Source organism: Panthera tigris, chromosome A2 (assembly GCF_018350195.1).
Source record: "Panthera tigris isolate Pti1 chromosome A2, P.tigris_Pti1_mat1.1, whole genome shotgun sequence".
NCBI classification, from domain to species: domain Eukaryota; kingdom Metazoa; phylum Chordata; class Mammalia; order Carnivora; family Felidae; genus Panthera; species Panthera tigris.
The window spans coordinates 73,342,387-73,362,473 of NC_056661.1; the positions used below are offsets into that span (position 1 = coordinate 73,342,387).

General features: G+C 36.2%; 1 protein-coding gene and 2 long non-coding RNA genes across 5 annotated transcripts in view; 2 read left to right on the forward strand and 1 right to left on the reverse strand.

The window, feature by feature from the left end:
- The window catches only part of CDK13 (cyclin dependent kinase 13), a 122,149-nt gene that overhangs the window by 14,728 nt on the left and 87,334 nt on the right, over positions 1-20,087 (reverse strand). For both annotated transcript variants that reach the window (XM_042963836.1, XM_042963831.1), the window contains exons 8-9: positions 7,649-7,750; positions 7,476-7,553 (exon numbers count right to left, since the gene is read on the reverse strand). In XM_042963836.1, the coding sequence (XP_042819770.1) occupies positions 7,476-7,553; positions 7,649-7,750 (180 nt within the window). The remainder of the gene's footprint in view (positions 1-7,475; positions 7,554-7,648; positions 7,751-20,087) is intronic.
- Positions 14,135-18,435, forward strand: LOC122233004. The gene is made up of 3 exons (XR_006210399.1): positions 14,135-14,533; positions 18,229-18,311; positions 18,401-18,435. It is a non-coding gene; the product is annotated as an uncharacterized LOC122233004 (long non-coding RNA).
- Positions 19,311-20,087, forward strand: part of LOC122233003 — a 31,845-nt gene continuing 31,068 nt past the window's right edge. For both annotated transcript variants that reach the window (XR_006210397.1, XR_006210398.1), the window contains exon 1: positions 19,311-19,496. This is a non-coding gene — a long non-coding RNA (uncharacterized LOC122233003). The remainder of the gene's footprint in view (positions 19,497-20,087) is intronic.

Here is a 20,087-nt window from a genome sequence, read left to right on the forward strand (position 1 = left end):
TTACTAAACTACAGTTTGGGAACTGTGTCTTTTAACTTTTGTAAACTTCTCTCAATAACAATATAAATATAAATAATCCCAGGCAGAGTGATGTACGTTATTACAGAAATATAAAGTATACTGAAATTTTCAAAAGTGAAGGATGCTTTCAACAGCAGAAATACAAGAAAATGTACTCAAGTTATGGAAGAGGTACAGAATTTTGGCTACAGCTCCAAGGGTAAGTAAATAATAGACAGGTGGAAAAGAACTAACAAAAATGTTACTGGCAAAGAGAAGTGCATAGGCAGAGGCACAGAAGTAGTCCAGTACAGACATATCAGAGGAAGACTAAGGAAATAGGTGGAATTTAGGGCTCAGGGAGGGTTGCTGGGAGCACAGCTAGGAGCCACACAGTAAGTTTTAACAGGCAGTTCGCCTAACTAGAATGAAGGCAAACTCTGAAAACAAACTTTAGAACTGAAACCTGCCTGTGACAATTGGTCAAACTGCATTGCTTAAAAATCTGTTTCTTCTTTTGTAAAAGGCAGATTAGTTTTACTTCAGAGCTGTGAAATTAAATGAGCTGGCATCTGGCCCATTCAATAGCAATAAAATGAAAGTAAGTTTCATTACCCCTTAGCTAAAGAGTTTCAACTATTTTACTCTATGTGTTGTGAGAAGATAGTTGAATAGTGAAGTTATCGAACTAGTAGCAGGTCATTAGATCATCTGAGGCAGGGAAAGTTACTAGAAACTGACGAAGCAGACATGACAGCAATTGATGATAACTGCATGTTGGTTAAGATCTGTACCCGATGGCCAACCAGCTCTCTCAAGATCACTTACCGAAGAGGTCTTGAGATGCATCATATGCTAAATCCCCAAATACCTGAGATCTATTTTGGGACTTTATTCTGACTCACCTACTCTGGTATCAATACCATATGGTAGCTTTTTATTTTTTGTAAGGCCAACAGGACAAAGCCTTCTATCCACCCACACCTCTAATTACTCTCCTTAGAATTTTCTTACAGATTGTAGAATCAATACTGTCACACTCCAAAAGTAAGAGAATCTGTTCAGATTCCACTGCTGCTCTGAATTTATAGATTTAGAAAGAATTGCTATCTTCAGAAGGTTTAATATTTCTATCCCAGAAATACACATTTATATTTCCTTCAGTTTATATGTATCTTTAATTAGATCTTATATATTGCTTTTTATCATCTTTATTTTTTGCTTGTTTGAATGTATTCTTATTCCTATTAGGAAAGTCCTATTATAGAAAACGTTTGACATATGACACAAAATTTTAAATAGCCATCTGAGATCCTGTGGGTCCTAACATAGTTTTAATAGTTGTTTCTTTGAGGCTTTACGGGTTTACAGTCTTCTCACCTATAATGAGAATTCTCCTCTATTTTTTCAAACATGCATACCTCTTTATCATTATGATACGGTATGTGGCAATTTCAAAACAATGTTACAATGATAATGATGCCATACGATACTGAGTAGTTTAGTTTCTGACTTTAAATGGGAGTACTCTAATTGTTTACAACTGGGAAGGATGATGACTTTTGGTTTGAGAAAAACATAAAGATATTCATACACACACACACACACACACACACTCACATATATCCTGTTAAAAATTAACGTATTCCTTTTTACTATGGGTTTTATTTTGTGGCTTTTAAATGTTTAAAAGGCAGTTTGCCTAACTATAATGTTTTGCACTCTTTTGTTAGTTTCATTTTTAGTTTGTTAGCTTCATTTTTAGAAACTATTATAACCATCATCTGCATTTTCCTCCCTGGGTTACTAATGTTGTATATTATATTAAGAGCTTTCCTAATACTCATCCTTAACATTTAAATGAGGAATACACCTGGCCCTGACAAAAGTACTATTATTTTAGTGTAATGCTGTATTCTAGTTGTTCGTTTGGATGTTTTGCATTAATATTCGTATGTGAGATTGGTATACAGTAGCAGTTCTCAAAAAGGGGGTCCAAAGACCCTTGGATAATAATCCCTTGGACCCTTTAGCAGTCCGGCAGGTGAAAGATGTTACTGAAACATTATTTGCCTTTTTTCAATGTGTTGATTATCCACTGATGGTATAAAACTATCAACAGTAAATACTCTTTACTACTATACAATCTCCCAGGGCAGGGATGATACAGAACAGCCATTTCACTTACGGTCATACTTGTTGAAGCACTAAAAACTGTTAATGTTATTAAACCCTAACACTTGAGTATACATCTTATTTACACTCTCAGTGAGAAAACAGAAGATAAAGCACTTTTGTTGCTCAAGAAATTCTGATGGTTATCTTGAGACACACTTGTGTTATGTAACTGCTGAAGTAGCAGTTTTTTCACGGCCCATCATTTTTCCCTATATGAATAAGTAACACACTACGGTCATTCAGACTTGGGTATCTGCCAGACATTTTCTCACATGTGAACAAAGTCAGCTTGTTACTTCAAGGAAGACAAGTGTGGTATTTATTTTCAATTATAAAATCCAAGATTTTAGGAGAAAATTAGAATACCAGAAAGGTTTTATCTACACCATAGACTTGAAAGCTTCACGATAAATACCTATAGGCTTTTCTGATGAGATTAGTGGTGATAACCAATATTATATAATGAAATGTTCCATTTAGAAGATCCGCTAAATTCAGTGATCTGATATCTTCCAAATTACCAATGTTACAAAATCAACACAGATCCAGAGTGCAAGACAGACTAATGGATTTTAATACATTAGAATACAATATATTCCTTCATGTTTTCACACTGCACTTTACAACTAACCTATAAAAAATAACCACTTATTTAGTATAGTTTCAAAGGAGAATACACACGATTATCTAAAAGACTACTGAAAACAACATATCACAAAGAGAATCCAGATGTTACTACTTTATTAAGCCAGATATTAAATGATATATAAAAATGTAAAACAATGCTACTCATTTTCACCAACATTTATTTTAGTTTGGAAAACAAAGACTTTTACAATTAAACCGTATTAATATATTGATTTAAAGTGAATATTTTTAATTTTTCAGTTTTAATTTCTTGTATGATAAATATCAATAGATACAACTAGCATAAACAAAGCTCCTGGGATCTTACATAATTTTTCAGGGTGTAGAGAAATTCTTAAGAGCAAAAAGAAGCACAAGTCTAATGTTTATGCTATTGATTTATGAAGATATACATGCTTCATTTTTAAAAATATGGGAGCTTCCCTTCTTGAGCTATATTTTAGAACAATCAATGGCTAAGCTTTTAAGGTGTTAAAAATTTCACCTGTGTGACCATAGGTGGATAGAAGCAGAATTCTTTTCATTCCAATCTACTTCTCACTTTTTCCATGATTATAAGTGTTTTTTATTTCATAAGCAATGTAATGTATACTGTGTGATATAAAAGTTCTTCGTGGAGTTAAAACAGTGACTCTTGTGTTAACAGTTTTTGCTCTCAATTCATCCCATTTTGGCATCACCTGTTTTCACTTTATTTTGCCGTTGATTTTAAACCCAAGCTATTTCTTATCACAAAACTTTTGTAATTTGCCTAAAATAGTTTCTGGAACAAGGCTAAGTAGACAGAACTTAACCACTGTAGTGTGAAGCTTTTAAACACAGATTCTGACTAGTATTCCCACCTTTGACTAGTTCACACGGATTTTTATGCAGACTAGAACCCATCATTCCTGGGGCTTTAGACTGGGGATATACTCAAACATAACTGCAAACAAAGTTAGAGGGAGAAGCAAGAAACTTACACTAAATTCTTACAACCCTAAGCATATGATTAATCCTGTTTTACTTGTGAAGAAACAAACTTAGAGGGTTATGGAACTTACCCTAAGTCACAAGAGCAGGAAGTAGCTGAGCTGGCATTAGAACCCAGGTCTGGAGGATTCCACAGCCCACCCTTTCAATCAATAGTACTCTGATGCCTCCTTCATATCAGGGAGTCAGGGAGACAACTGTTTCTTTTGTCAGAAACGTCTTTTTCTTCATGTTTTAAAAATAATGCCATAGAATCACAATTCCACCATCTTTTTATATTATAAATATTTGGTATCATACCAACAAAAACAAAAACATTCTGAAATATATAAACTGGAATGTAAATAGCCCCCTCTCACAAATCCATGCTCAGACAGTAACTCCAGACTCTTTTGATGTGTCAGTCTTATCTAAATGGGACCAAACCAAACATAGCCTTCTGCAAAACGGTTCTGTAAAACATCATGTAATGATGTTGCTTTTCTATGTCAACATCTCCAGATCTACCATTTCCTTTTTAATCTCTGTACAGTATGTGACCAAGTGGATGGGCTGAGTTCACTAATGGACTTAACATGTTCATAACAAGTACACTCATGCATCAGGATCTTTATTTTGCTGTCCCCTCACTTCTTTCAGATCCCTGCTCAAATGATACTTTATGGGAGAAACCTTCCCTGACTCTATATATGACACTACCTCCTGTCATTTTCTATCCCTTATCACCACCTGATCCATTTTATTAATTTGTTTTGTCTTGTCTCTCCCAGTTAGAAAGTAAAAAAAATTGTGTGCCAGTCACTAGGCACTGAGGATACAACCCGCACCCTTCACTGTACCCTCAGTGCCAAGTAACTGGCACACAACCAGCAACCAATAGATACTTGTTCAGTTAATCCCCCTGGCCTTGAAATGTTTTCTCTATACTATATTTGAAAGTCCATATAAACTTGCTTTATTTCTGGACTTGCCATATAATTCCACCAATTCATCTATGTATGTTGTGCCAGTGCAAATGGTTTTAGTTGCTATAATTTTAACATATGATATGCCAGATTTTCCTTCTTTTTAAGAATTTTTCTGGTTATTTTAACGTTTATCTGGAGGGCTAATGTCTTTTGAAATTCTCATTAGGACTATACTGATTGACACAGGTTGAACTGCCATCTTTTAAAAAGTTAAGGCTTCCAACCAAAAACAAGATACATTTCTCCCAATAGTTATTCAAATCTGCTTTACAATGTTAAGTGAGATACTAGTTTTCACTAAGCATGGAGAATATATGATGGTGCTTTTGTTAAAGGGATCTTTTCCCTCAGGTACGTTTCTAACTGGTTATTATTGGTACATATTTTTAAGAAGCTACTGCTTTTGGCATAAATGTATTAACGTATTAGGGTATTGTATGTATATACATATATATTTATATACGTGTATATTGTGTATACACACACACACACATATGTATATACGTATATACACACATATGTACACACACACAGGGTTTCTCAACACTCATCATTTTACCAAACTTTTTAATTTAAGGTCTTTCAGGTAATTCCCTTGCATGTTGCATGTATGCAATGTTATCATATACAAATTATAACAATATTGCCTTATCTTTCCACTATTTATACCTCTTATTGGTTCACTTTCATAACACTACTAGTTAACTGGTTGGTACTTCTAAAAACACTCTTAAAGTAATGATACTAGAAAACACTTTTTATAATTCTTGTCTTCTATCTTCTAGTATTTCAACACTAAATATTCTGGATATTAGTCTGTAATACATCTTTACATCACATTAAAGAATTTTACCTCTACACTTGGTTTATATTTCTAGTAAATGCCTATTCAATGCCTACTAAGATAAACATATTATTTTACTTCTATTAAAATGATGAATTATAGTAATAGATTTCCTAAAACTGAAACATTCTTGTATTCTTGAGATGACTCCTACTTGACTCTGCAAGTTGATTTTTAATGAAAAACTAGATACTACTGACTAATCTTTTCTTTAGAAGTTTTGGATTAATATTCTGGAGAAATTTTTCAGGATGTTTGATCAATTATCGATGCTTATGTCATACTAACCAAAAATCTCCAAGCAGTTTTATTTCCTACATGGTGGAGAGAATGAGTTAGAAGTTTAGCTACTATGGTAAAACTAAATTCAAATCTCAAATTTGCCACTTGCTAGTTCTATGACCCTGGACAAATTCTTCACTTTCTAAGGTTCCATTTTCTTAACTATAAAAAGAAGAAAGAAGGTTGTTATGAAGCTTAACTGAGGTTAATTCAGGTGAACAATGCTTGCATCATGTATAAAGTAAATAAATGTTAACTTATCATTAATAGGAGCCTTAGTATCCAATACAATCAGGACCAATGCCTTGTTAATAGAAAAAATGGGTAACAGGGAATGATTTAAAACAAATAAAGAAACACAGATACATAATTTAAACATTTTATTATAACTGAAAAATAAAAAATGTACATTTATTCTCCAATTTTCTGACACAGAGCAAGGCCTTCCCTTTGAACAGAGGATGCGTTGAATGGGACTCTGTATTCGCTTTCTTGAATAAACCACACCCATAACACATCATATCAAGGATTTAAAGCAATTTGAGTACTAAATTCTTCCAAATTTTTATGACTTATCTTTCTAACTTGCCCACCCCAACTTGTTAAGTCTTTGCAAAGCACTGCATCTGTCTATATTTAATTAAAGGATATATATACAATAATAAAACGTAGGCATACAAAAAAAAATCGGTATACAAAAAAGTCAGTAAACAACTATTTCTTAGTCATCATACTTCAACTGGTAAGATAAATACATAGTCTTACTAGAGAGTAGTAGCCTATTAGCTGCAAACATTCAGTTTGCCATGTTATCAAGCTAGTGTTACTTACAGGGGGACTGGGGAGCATCAATTAATCCAATTAAGTCTGTTGAAAGGAAGGTTCATAGTATACTGGTATCTGGTATATATCATAGTATACTGGTATCTGGTATCATAGTATACTGGTACCTCATACCAGTACCTTTCCTAAAAGTTCTCATCCATATTTTGAGAAACACACAAATCTTAGAAGTTGTAAATTAACATTATTATATATGAAAGCCAAGGCTCTTTAAAAAAAATATTTTAAAATATTAAAGAGAAACGTGATTAACATGTATGCCCTTGATGACATAGGCTCTACAATAGGCTCCAAATAATGAAGACTTATGTTAGTGGGTACGTGCATATGTATACATTTGGTGTGTAGACATTCATATATAGATACATATAAATGTATATGCATATGCATATGTATATATAAAACAGATATTCTTTTACAGTACTCCAAAACATGAATTCTTCCACCCTGCCATACTAAAAAAATGTTACCTATCACATATTGTCTCCTTCCTCATATTTATTTACTCTTTCTTCCCAGTCTTATTTTTTGGGCCTCTAGCCCTTTCATTTAATTGCAGAAAAGATCTAGGGACTTTAAGATCCTTAATTTTACTAGAACAAGGATCAAAGTACCCACATTCTAGTTTTTCCTCCACTCAGCAATCATTAGCCTTCAGGAAAACCACGTCGTTCTCCTGAAAACACAAACTTGAGAGACTTTAAATACACCCCCAACAAATATTACAGTCATGAACTTACCTTATTAATTCTAGTTGTGCAAGTTCCTGATTTGCTTGAAATATAGGTTTTTTAGTGAAGAGTTCACCGAGGATACATCTAACGAGAAAAATACCCATCATTACTAAATGATACGAATTTACTTCACTACCAAAAGTTTCAAGTAAATTAAACCATCAGTAAAACTATCTTACCCACAGCTCCATACATCAATGGCTGGTGTGTATCTTTCTTCTCCCAACAGCAGTTCAGGTGGACGGTACCATAAAGTGATGACCTTGTTAGTATACGGCCGACTAAAAGAAAACAAAAATCACTCTTTAGAGTTAGTATCTGTTAGAATAAGAGAGATTCTCTTAGGAAATATTATTTTGGCTAATCAAAGCATAACAATCCGAACTAAAACCAATTCCACCTGCCTACGAAATTCCGACATGCTATTACATCTGACTATGATCATAAAATGCATCTGACAGCAACGTGATTAACCGAAAATTCCCTTAATACATAAAAATGAAAAGTAGTTGGCTGATTTTAACTGTCATTTGGTCCAAAAAAGGTCTTTATATTTCAACTCATCAGTTTGGTTTTTCCTTTCCATAACTTTAAAAGGAATTAACTGACTTAAAGGAAGTTGAATGATTTTAACCAAAGCCGGCAAATTACTAATGTGTGGCAAGATACGGTACAAATTGGAATCACCTAACAAACATTTTCACCTGTACATAACTTTGACAATATTTCAACCCACTTTAGTATGCAAACACAAAGTACGTGAATGTACTGTAGTAGCTGAGGTCTACTCTGCAAAGCGCCACAAGCAATAGGTATGATACCGTATCAGACGATTCCTTTGTCACCTTCTAACAGAGAAAATATACACATACTGCTACCTCTTTATTTGCCAGTGGGGCTTACATCCAGGGGACCAAACAGCCTGTAGGGAATTGAGATACTTCTCTTAAAAGGCTTGCAAACAGGCTCCCTCAAGCCAGGGACCAGCACAAAGTAGCTGTTTAAAAAGCAACTAGATTATATGTGAAGGATATTAATTTGCTAATCTTAAACCATCCACCAGAGGGGTAGGGGCCTGCTGGGACTCTCTCCAGAGACAAAGGCACTGCCCTGTGCCACTGTTGCACTCTCCCATGGCCCCACTAAAGCCAGCAGGCGCACCCCAGCCTGCACTCTCCCGCAGTTGCACTAAACCTGTTGGTCACACACAGTCTACACAAGAGATGCTCCCTGATCACATGGCTCTAGTGGCCAGGGGTGACTGCGTTCCTTAGTCCCATGAGAATGTAATAATCAGAGAAAAGGTTCTTGGCAGGCCACCATAACCAGGGCACCACACAGACTGAAACACACCCCCAGGCTTTCTGTGAAAAAGGCCCATTTATCTGTCCTAGAGCTTCAGCCTAAGGGACAGACTTCAGGTTTGCCACACATCTAAAGGCTACACAGGTGCTCTTGGGGAATGTCCGGCAGGGGACACCATCTTTGCACTCTCCATTGGCCTCATTACAGCTCACTGGTACCTTATATATTTTGACTTTTCCAATTGTAGCCCAGGGATATCTCCAGATCACCTGGTCTGTAGGCAGAGGATTTACAATTGTGGTACCATACAACTATATATATTTGCATACGTTAAAAGCTGCCGCCTGAGGGTCTGGCTTCCAATCAACCTGAACTTAAGTGCTGACTGAGATCCCTCCCTTCAGAACACTGACTGGTCTTGGGACACCCTCAATAACTGGTTCCTAGCAAATATAAATCAGGCTGCTTAGACAAACACAAAGGTCTGAGAAACAGAAGAGCTAGGGCAAGGTTGAAAGACAAAGTTCATCTCCCACACAAGGCCACTCCTTAGGACTAGAAGAGGTAGCTGTTTTCCCTAAACATAGAAACAACACACAGAGTCAAGCAAAATAAGGAAACAGAAAAATATGTCCCAAACAAAAGAACAAGATAAAACCTGAGAAGAAAAAATTTAATGAAACAGAAATAAGTAATTTATCTAACAGAGTGGAAGTCATGATCATAAACATGTTCACCAATCTTGGGAGAAAAGTCAACAAACACAGCATGAAGTTAAACAAATAGATTGAAAATATAAGAAAGTATCAAAGGGAAGTCACAAAGCTGAAGACAGTAACTGATCTGAAAAACAGAAACTAAACTAGAGGGATTCAACAGCAGACTAGATTAAGCAGGAGACAAGAGTAGTGATCTAGAAGACATAGCAGTGAAACTCAAACAAACAGAGTGGAAAAAAGAAAAAAATTAAAGTGAAGAAAGCTTAAGGAACCTATGGAACGACATCAAGCAGAATAACATCCACCTTATAGGGGTACCGGAAAGAGAAGAGAGAAAACAAAGGGACATTAAACTTATTTGGAGAAATAATGGCTGCAAATATCCCTAATGTGGGCAAACAGATGTCCAGATCTAGGAAGACCAAAAGGTCCCATAAAAAAATTGAACTCCAAAAGATCCACAGCAAGACATAGTATAATTAAAATGTCAAAAGTAAAAGAGAATCCAAAAAGAAGCAAGAGGAAAACAACTTTAAGATACAAGGAACCCCCCACCCCAGCCCCCTTAAGACTTTAAGCAGATCTTTCAGCAGAAACTTTGCAAGCCAGAAGGGAGAGGCACAATATAGACAAAGAGCTGAAAGGAAAGAAACTTCCAACCAAAAATACTCTACCCAGCAAGGTTATCATTCAGAATTAAAGCAGAGAGAGTTTTCCAGACAAGCAAAAGCTAGAAGTTCATCATTGCTAAATTGGCTTTAAAAGAACTTTTAAAGGGAATTCTTTAAGCAGCAAAGGAAGTACACTAATTGAATAAGAAAACATGTAAGTCTCACTGGTAAAGATAAATATATAGTAAAGGTAATGGATTAATCACATAAAGCTACCATACAGGTTAAAAGACATAAGTAAAAATAATTGTAACTACAATAATCAGTTAAGGGACACACAAAAGAAAAAGATGTAAAATGTGACATCAAAAACATAAAATGGGAGGGGGGAGCATCATGGTAACCACAAAGTAAACATCTACAAGAGAAACACAAAAATAGCAAGAAAGGAATCTAAGCATAACACTAAAGAAAACCATCAAATCACAAAGGAAGACAGCAAGAGAAGATAGGAACTACAAAACAGCCAGAAAACAAGGAACAAAATGGCAATAAGTAAATATCAATAAGTACTTTAAGGTAAATGGACTAAATTCTCCAACCAAAAGACAAAGTAAGTGGCTGGAATAAAAAAAACCATCGATCTGCTACAAGAGATTTGCTTCAGATGTAAGAACATACACAGCCTAAAGAAATGGAAAAATATATTTCACACAAATGGAAACCAAAAGAAAGCAGAGGTAGCTTTACTTGTATCAGACAAAATAGATTTTAAAACCAAGAATGTAGTAAGAGACAAAGAAGAACTTTACATAATAATAAAGGGGTCAATCCAACAAGAGGATATAACATTTCTAAATGCTTATGCACCCAAGATAGAAGCACCTAAATATGTAAATATTAACAGACCCAATGGGAAAAATGGACAGCAATACAATAATAGCAGGGGACTTAATACCCCACTTACATCAATGGACAGATCATCCAGACAAAAAAAACCAGTAAGGCAACATCAGCTTTAAACAACCAATTAGGGGCACCTGGGTGGTTCAGCTGGTTAGGCATCTTACTTTTTGGCTCAGGTCATGATCTTGAGAATTGTGAGTTGGAGCCCTATGTCAAGCTCAGTGCTGACAGCTCAGAGTCTGTGTCTCCTCTCTCTCTGCCACCCCCATGCTTCCCCCCCGCCCCCGTGACAAAACTAAATAAACATAAGAAAAAGATAAACAACTAGGATAAATCATGTGAGGCCACAAAGTAAGTCTCAATAAATTTGAGAAGACTGAAATCACATTAAGCATCTTTTTCAATCACAATGGTATGCACCTAAAAATCACATGAAAAAAAAATAACTGGAAAAAAATCATAAGTATGTGGAGATTAAACAATATGATACTAAACCACCAATGGGTCAATGAAGAATTAGAAGGGAGAAGTAAGAAAATACCTCAAAACAAATGAAAATGGAAATACAACTTACCAAAATCTACGGGATGCAGCAAAATCAGTTCTAAAAGGGAAGTTCAAAGCAACAGAGGCCTACCTCCAAACAATAAGAAAAATCTCAAATAAACAATCTAACTTTACATGTAAAGAAACTAGAAAAAGAAGAACAAAACCCATAGTAGTAGGAAGGAAATAACAAAGATCAGAGCAGAAATAAATGAAATAGAGACTAATCAGACAACAGAAAAGATCAATGACACCATGTACTGGTTCTCTGAAAACTAAACAGAACTGACAAACCTTTAACTAGCTTCAACAAGAAAAAAAGAGAAAAGGCTCAAACAAAAATCGCTAGAAACATACAGGCCTCCAAGACCGAATCATGAAGAAAAAATGTGAACAGACCAACTACTAATGAGACTGAATCAGTAATCAAAAACCTCCCAACAAACAAAAGTCCAGGACCAGACAGCTTCACTTATGAATTCTACCAAACAGAGAAGATTTAATACCTATCCTTCTAAAACTCTGACAAAAAATTGATTAAGGGAGAACACTTCCAAACTCATTTTATTAGGTCAGGATTACCCCGATAACAAAACCAGACAAAGACATTTAAAAAAAAAAAAAAAAGAAGAAGAAGAGAAAAGAAAAGGAAAAAAAAAAAAAAAAGAAAATTATAGGCCAGTATCCCTGGTGAACACAGATGTAAAAATGACAAAGATGCCCATTCTATCCACCTTCATTCAATATGTCAAATTGCTCTAGCCAGAACAATTAGGCAATAAAAAGAAACAAAAAGCACTCAAATTGAAAAGGAAGAAATAAAAGTGTCACTATTTGTGGATGACATTTTATATGTAGAAAACCCTAGACTCCACAAAATACTATAAAACAAATTCTGTAAACTGCAGGATATAAAATCAACCACACAAAAATCTGTTGCATTTCTATACACTAACAATAAACTATGAGAAAGAGAAATTAAGAAAGCAATCCCACTTACAATTGCATCAAAAAGAATAAAACACCTAGAAATAAATTTACTAAGGAGATTAAAGACCTGTTCACTGAAAACTATAAAGACACTGATGAAAGAAACCAAAGGCACAGATAAATGTAAAGACATATTGTCCATGCTCATGGACTGGAAAAATTAATATTGTTTAAAATGTCTATACTACTCAAAGCAATCTATAGACTCAATGCAAGTTCTATCAAAGTCCCAATGGGATTTTTCACAAAAATAGTACAAACTGTCCCAAAATTTGAGTGGAACCAAAAAAGACTCCAAATAGCCAAAGCAATCTTGAGAAGAAAGGTGAAGGCATCACACTCTCCCAATTTCAAACTAATTTACTAAGCTATAGTAATCTAAACAGTATAGCATTGGCATAAAAACTGACACATAGGTCAATGGATCTGAATAGAGAACCCAGATATAAACCCACGCATATATGGTCAATTAACTTATGACAAAGCAGACAAGAATATAACTAGAGAAAAGACAATCTCTTGAGTATCGATGGTACTGAGAAAACTGAACCGCCACATGCAAAACAATAAAACTGGACCACTATCTTGTCATACACAAAAGTTAACTCAAAATGGATTAAAGACTTGAATGTTAACACCTGAAACCAGAAAACTCCTAGAAGAAAACACTTGACATCAAGTCTTAGTGTTGGTTTTTTGGGGTTTTTTTTTTGATCTGACTCCAAAAGAAAAGGCAAAAAAGGTTAAAGTCCCAAGTTGGGACTACATCATATTAAAAAGCTTCTGCACAGCAAAGAAAACCATCAACAAAATGAAAAGGCAACCTACTGACTGTGAGAAAATATTTGCAAATCATATATCTCATAAGGGGTTAATATCCAAAACACATAAAGAACTCATACAATCAAATAGCAAAACAACCCCCCCCAAAAAAAACGGATTTAAAAATGGGCATAAGAAAAAAAAAAAAAAAAAGGGCATAGGATCCAAAGAGACATTTTCCCAAAGATGACATACACATGGCCAACAGGCATATAAGATGCTCAGCCTCACTTATCATGAGGGAAATGCAAAACCACAATGAGAGATCAATTCACACCTGTTAGAATGGCTATTATCAGAAAGATAAGAAATAACAAATGTTGCCAAGGATGTGGAGAACAGGGGACCCTTGTGCACTGTTGGTGGGAACGTAAATTGGTACAGCCACTATGGAAAACAGTATGGAGGTTCCTCAAAAAACTAAAAACAGAATACCATATGACCCAGCAATCCCACTCTGTGTATTTATCCAAAAAAAAAAAAAAAAAAAAAAAAAAGTAAACACTAATGGAAATAATAATCTGCACCTCCATGTTCACTGCAGCATTATTTACAGTAGTCATGATATGGATCAACCTAAGCGTCCAACAATGGATGAATGGATAAAGAAGATGTGGTACACAAAGTAGTCCCCCCCTTATTCATAAGGGATACAATCCAAAACCCCCCAGTGGATACCTGAAACCTTAAGTAGTACTGAACTATATATATACTGCTTTTTGCTAATCCACACAGAACTATAATAAAGCTTAATTTATAAATCAGGCACAATAAGAGATTAGCAATAATAATAATAATAAAGTAGAACAATTATAACATATAGTAATGAAACTTGTGAATATGGTCTCTCTAAGTATCTTACTGTACTGTACTCATCCTTCTTGTGATGAGAGATAACAAAATGCCTATGTGATGAGACAAAGTGAGGTGAGTGATGCTGACACTGTGATGTAGCATTAGGCTACTACTGACCTTCTGATGATACATCAGAAGGATCATCTGCTTCTGAACTGGGTTTGACTGCAGGCATCTGAAACTGTGGAACACAAAACCCAGACCTGGAGACTACTCTCTATATAATGGAATACTATGCAGTCATAAGTCATACTATGCAGGCAAGAGAATGAAATCTTGCCATTTGTGACAACATGCATGGACCATGAAGGTATTGTGCTAACTGAAATAAGCAGACAGAAAAAGACAAATACCATGTGATCTCATTTATATATGAAATCTAAAAAACAAACAATAAAAAAACTCATGGACATGAAGAACAGAATGGTGGTTGCCAGGGAGGAGGTGGGGTGATTTGGATGAAGAGGGTCAGGAGGTACAGACCTCCCATTGTGAAACGAACAGGTCATGGGGATGTGCTGTGCGGCATGGTGACTCGAAGTCAATGGTATTGCAGTGCATATTTGAAGGTTGCCAGGAGAGTGGATCTTGAAAAGTTCTCATCACAAGAATGAAAATTTTTCTTCTGTAACTTTTTATGGTGACAAATGATAACTAGATCTACTGTCATTTCACAGTGCATACAACTGTCAAATCATTACATTCTGAAACTAATATAAAGTTGTATGTCAATTATACGTCAATAAAAAAAATTCACCTGTTTATGCCTTAACTCCTTTTAAATTTGAAATTCCCCATTTTTCTCATTCAATCCTGTACCTCCTTCAAGACATAGTGAAAGACCAATCTTCATAAACTCGAATCTCTATTATCAGCAGATTTTCACATTCTTATTTTTTATATCATACTTACCACTGTATTGTATTTTATGTTTTCTATCTTCCCAGGAAGACAAAAGACCCCAGAGACCATTCTTTATTATGAACCCCACACACAAAGCCCAGAACAAAGCTGAGCACAGGACAGACACTTTAATGGATATGGCCTTGCAAGTTTAGTTTACCTATATGAATTAGCTGGGTGGGAGAAATTTGTGAAAATGATAATGGCTAGTTTTCTAAAACATTTCAAGGATTTTTAAGCATATGAAACCTATGGTCTCATCGCCTCAAGTGCAACTAGATATCTACAGTCTCAAGAATATGTTTAAATTAATATAAATCTGTAAATAGTTTATACTTTATCTTTTTATGTTTAGCAGTATATTTAAATATAATTTTAAAAATAAAAGTATGTTGAATTATGTAGAGAAATTACACAAAGTCATTAAGTTTTATTGAAAGCAATATTTAAATAAAAGATTATTTTATATACTATGTATCAAGTCTTAGACAACATTTACAACATAGTCATCTTTAAGCAGTTAAAATTAGACTAGTTTAATTTTTTAACTTTTATCAAATCCAGAAATGAAAATATTTAGTATATTATCAAAGATGATTAAATGCAAAACTGGATGAAATCCACTTCTTTTTTTTTAAATTTTTTAATGTTTATTGTGTGTGTGTGTGTGTGTGTGTGTGTGTGTGTGTGTGTGTGTGAGAGAGAGAGAGAGAGAGAGAGAGAGAGCGCGCGCGCACACACGCAAGCGAGCACGAGCAGGGAGGGGCAGAGGATCTGATGTGGGCTCTGTACTGACAATGGAGGGCTCAACAGGGGGCTCGAACTCAAACTGTGAGATCATGACCTGAGCCAAAGTCAGATGCTCAACTGACTGAGTCACCCAGGAGTCCCAAAATACACTTCTAAATATATGGCAAAAATATTTCATGTATACTAGTTGACAGCTTTTTCTAATATTTCCAAATTCTTAGTTTCTGTCAGAAAAAAATAAGAAGTAGGGAGACCGAGAAAAATCATTCAACTGTAAAATTTGACCCAGAAAGCTCAATTATATATTTTTTAATTAAAAAAAAAAAATCTTTTTTATTTTTTTGAGAGACAGAATGCCAGCGGGGGAGGGGCAAAGGCGGCGGGGGGCGGGCGGTGGTGGTGTAGATACAGAATCTGAAGCAGGTTCCAGGCTCTGAGCTGTCAGCAAGAAGCCTGACTCGGGGGTCAAACCCACAAACCATGAGATCATGACCTGAGCTGAAGCTGGATGCTTAACCTACTGAGCCACCCAGGTGCCCCTAAAAATATTTTTTTTATGTTTATTTGTTTTTGAGAGAGATACCACGAGCAGGGGAAGGTCAGAGACAGAGGAAGACACAGAATCCAAAGCAGGCTCCAGGCTCCGAGCTGTTAACACAGAGCCCGATGAGGGGCTCAAAATCACAGGCTGCAAGATCATGACCTGAGCCAAAGTCCGAAGCTTAACTGACTGAGCCACCCAGGTGCCCCAAAAAGTTCAATTTTAAAACACGAATATCTCAATATTGGGGAAATTCTTTTATTTGTAAAGTGAATAAAATATTCAGATTGATATACACCTTTTATAAAACAAAGTACCATTGTGAATTTTCACTGAATTTTTCTTTACATTCAATGGAGGTATCAAGAGAGCTCAAAGACTATCTGTTCGATGATAGATTTCAACACTCTGCCTTTAGATAATCCCAGGAATTCAAAAGACTGGGGTGGATCAGGGGAGGTGGTGGGAAACAGTTACAGACTTGCCTACCTTTTTTCCCAACAAACAAAAGCAATGCCTGGGATGCCTGGATGGCTCAGTCAGTTGAGTGCCCGACTTAGGGTCTGGTCAGGATCTCACAGTTTGTGAGTTCGAGCCCTGTGCTGGGCTCTGTGCTGACAGCTCAGAGCCTGGAGCCTGTTTCAGACTCTGTGTCTCCCTCTCTCTGCCCCTTCCCCGCTCATGCTCTGTCTCTTTCTGTCTCTCAAAAATGAATAAACGTTAAAAAAAAATTAAAAAAAAAAAAAAAAAAAAAAAAAAGCAATGCCTTAAGGGTGTGTCCCGAGGCTGGTAGGCAGCTCAGCCTCCTATCTGGTCTAAATAAATAAAAAGGCAAAAAAGCAAATGTTCAGAGCAAGATCCTAGACCCCTGAAGTATTTGGAGGTTCTACATAATTAAAATTTACAAACCAGAGTTGCTAACTTTGTTAAAGACTCTTATAAGAAATAAAAAAAGAGAATTATATAAAAGGAAATACCTAAACTGCTCTAAAATGCTTCATTCTTTCAACATATATAGTATGCCTGTACTTCTTTTAGACTATAACTTATATTTTTGAGAAAAACATGGAGAGCCTTCTGCTAACAAAATTTATCATATGCACAAATGCCATGTCTCCCTTCAGAATCTACTGCAGAAACACCTACCAAACCTACAAAAGAAATCTAGGACCTGTTTTTAATACCTACCCTCCAGAGGTCAAAAATATTCTGTCATCCTTGACTCTTCTTTCTTTCAAATCTCACATCTAACCTGTCAACAGCTTTTGTCATTTCTACATCCAAACAGATGCTAAATCCAACCATTTTCCATGATTTCAAAAAGTGAAAGCCAAGATTATCTTTTAGTCTGAGTCATTATTATTTTTTCATTGGTATGAGTTTCCCTGCCTCTATTTCTATCTGGCCTCCCTCCCCCATTTTTTTAAAGATTTTTTTCAAAGCCTAAAATCAGATCCTATTACTGCAAGTACATAAAATTTAAACTTTACCTCAGTTGATATAACCATATTCCTGGGCATCTCACCTCCTATTTTTACACTAGGCAACTTTCTGGCCCTTAAATTTTCCAAGTCTATTCCCAGGTTTTGCAGTTGCTCAGTTCCTTCTACTGGAATGTTCTTGCCCTATGTCTTCATTAAGTTATCCCATTCTCATCACTCATTATTCAGGTGTCAGGCTCAATTTTACTTCTTTAAAGGTCTGTCCTAACTACCTTAGCTAAAAACTACCCACATGCCTAGAGTGACCTCGCAGTCACTATTTTGTTTTGCAGCACTTAAGTATTTTAAATTCTTTCCTCTATTCCACAGGTTCATGTCTACCTCTGCCATCACCATGTAAATGAGACCATGGACCCGGTGTCTTTCATAGCTATATCTCTAATACTTAACCAGTAGGTATTACCTAGGTCAGTGTCTGGCACAGAGTAAGCACTTGTTAATATATATGTATATATTTTTTAATGTTTTATATTTTTGACAGAGAGAGAGGAAGAGAGAGAGAGAGCGCGAGCGAACATGAGTAGGGGAGGGCCAGAGTAAGACAGAGATCGAGAATCCGAAGCAGGCTCCAGGCTCCCAGCTGACAGCACAGAGCCCGATGCGGGCTCGAACCCACGGACCGTGAGATCGTCCTGAGCCGAAGTCGAAGTCAGCCGCTCAACCAACCCACTGAGCCACCCATGCGCCCCTCATTAACATATTCTTAAGTCTATTTATTTTGAGAAAGCAGGTGAGAGTGGAGGAGGGGCAGATAAAGGAGGAGGGAAAGAGAATCTCAAACAGGCTCTGCATTGTCAGCAGTGTGGAGCCCCACACGGGGTTCAAACTCAAGAACTGCGAGATCATGACATGAATCAAAATCAAGAGTCAGACATTTAACCAACTGAGCCACCTGGGTACCCTGCACTTACTAATACTTTTAATGAGCTAAGACATGCCTTAACTATATATGATGAACACAATTTTTTCACATGCCCCTTCCCCCTTACTTTTCTATCTTCACTCCCACTTTCTTCCTGATATTTTCCAAGAAAAATAACTCTGAAACTTCTGTATTGTAACACTGCTGCAAAGAAACAATAATTTTTTTTCCCCAACTAAGGTCATCTTACCTGTTTTTACTACACATGTAAATTTAGAAGTCCTAAAAGTACCTGTATCTTAACACATCCCAAAGGAAATGTATCATCTTTTGCCACACACTTGCTTCCTGTTTCCTGTCTCAGGAATGTATGGTAGACACTGCTAGCTGTCTTCCAAAATCTGTTCTTCTTTTCTTCAATGGTAGCTGCCCACCTATAGGCCACTGCCTACCCTCACTGTAGTTGGGTGTGTGTGATTACAGCACCATGTTCTCACTAAAAGAACATGATCATAAACGATAAGCACCATTCTAGGTCTGGCTCATAACATCCCTCTCTCCTTTTTTCTAGCTTCTGGTTAACAGAGGTGGTGTCAGCCTTGGAAGTCATGTGAAGAAGATGGCAGATCTTCCAACTTGGATCCCTCAATGACTATATGAAATAGTCACTACTTGATCTAATGAGATGGTTAAATACTCTTCGTTGTCCACTGAGGTAAGCAATACCCATTCCTGATCATTAAGTGAGAAACACATACAAACTTCGTACTCTTTAAGCCACTGAATTTCCAGGTTCTTTTTGATGTAAAAGCTTAGCTTACCCTAACAAACCATTTATTCAGTTTCTTAAGCAGAAATCTACAGTAGAGGTACAGACAGGGATGTGTCTAAATAAACATATTCAGGGGCGCCTGGGTGGCTCAGTCGGTTAAGCGGCCGACTTCGGCTCAGGTCATGATCTCGCAGTCCATGAGTTCGAGCCCTACGTCAAGCTCTGTGCTGACAGCTCAGACCTGGAGCCTGTTTCAGATTCTGTGTCTCCCTCTCTCTCTCTGACACCACCCCCCCCCCCCCCCCGTTCATGCTCTGTCTCTCCCTGTCTCAAAAATAAATAAAACGTTAAAAAAAAAATTAAAAATAAATAATAAACATATTCAACTATCAAGTTTTAACAATTTTATATCTTATGATATAATTCATCTGTTTTGCCAACATCTATGCCCATTCCCAAGTTCTAGCCATAATCATCCTACCCAGGTTTACTGCAACAGCTCTCTGACTGCCCTTGCTTCCAGACTTCCTTTCC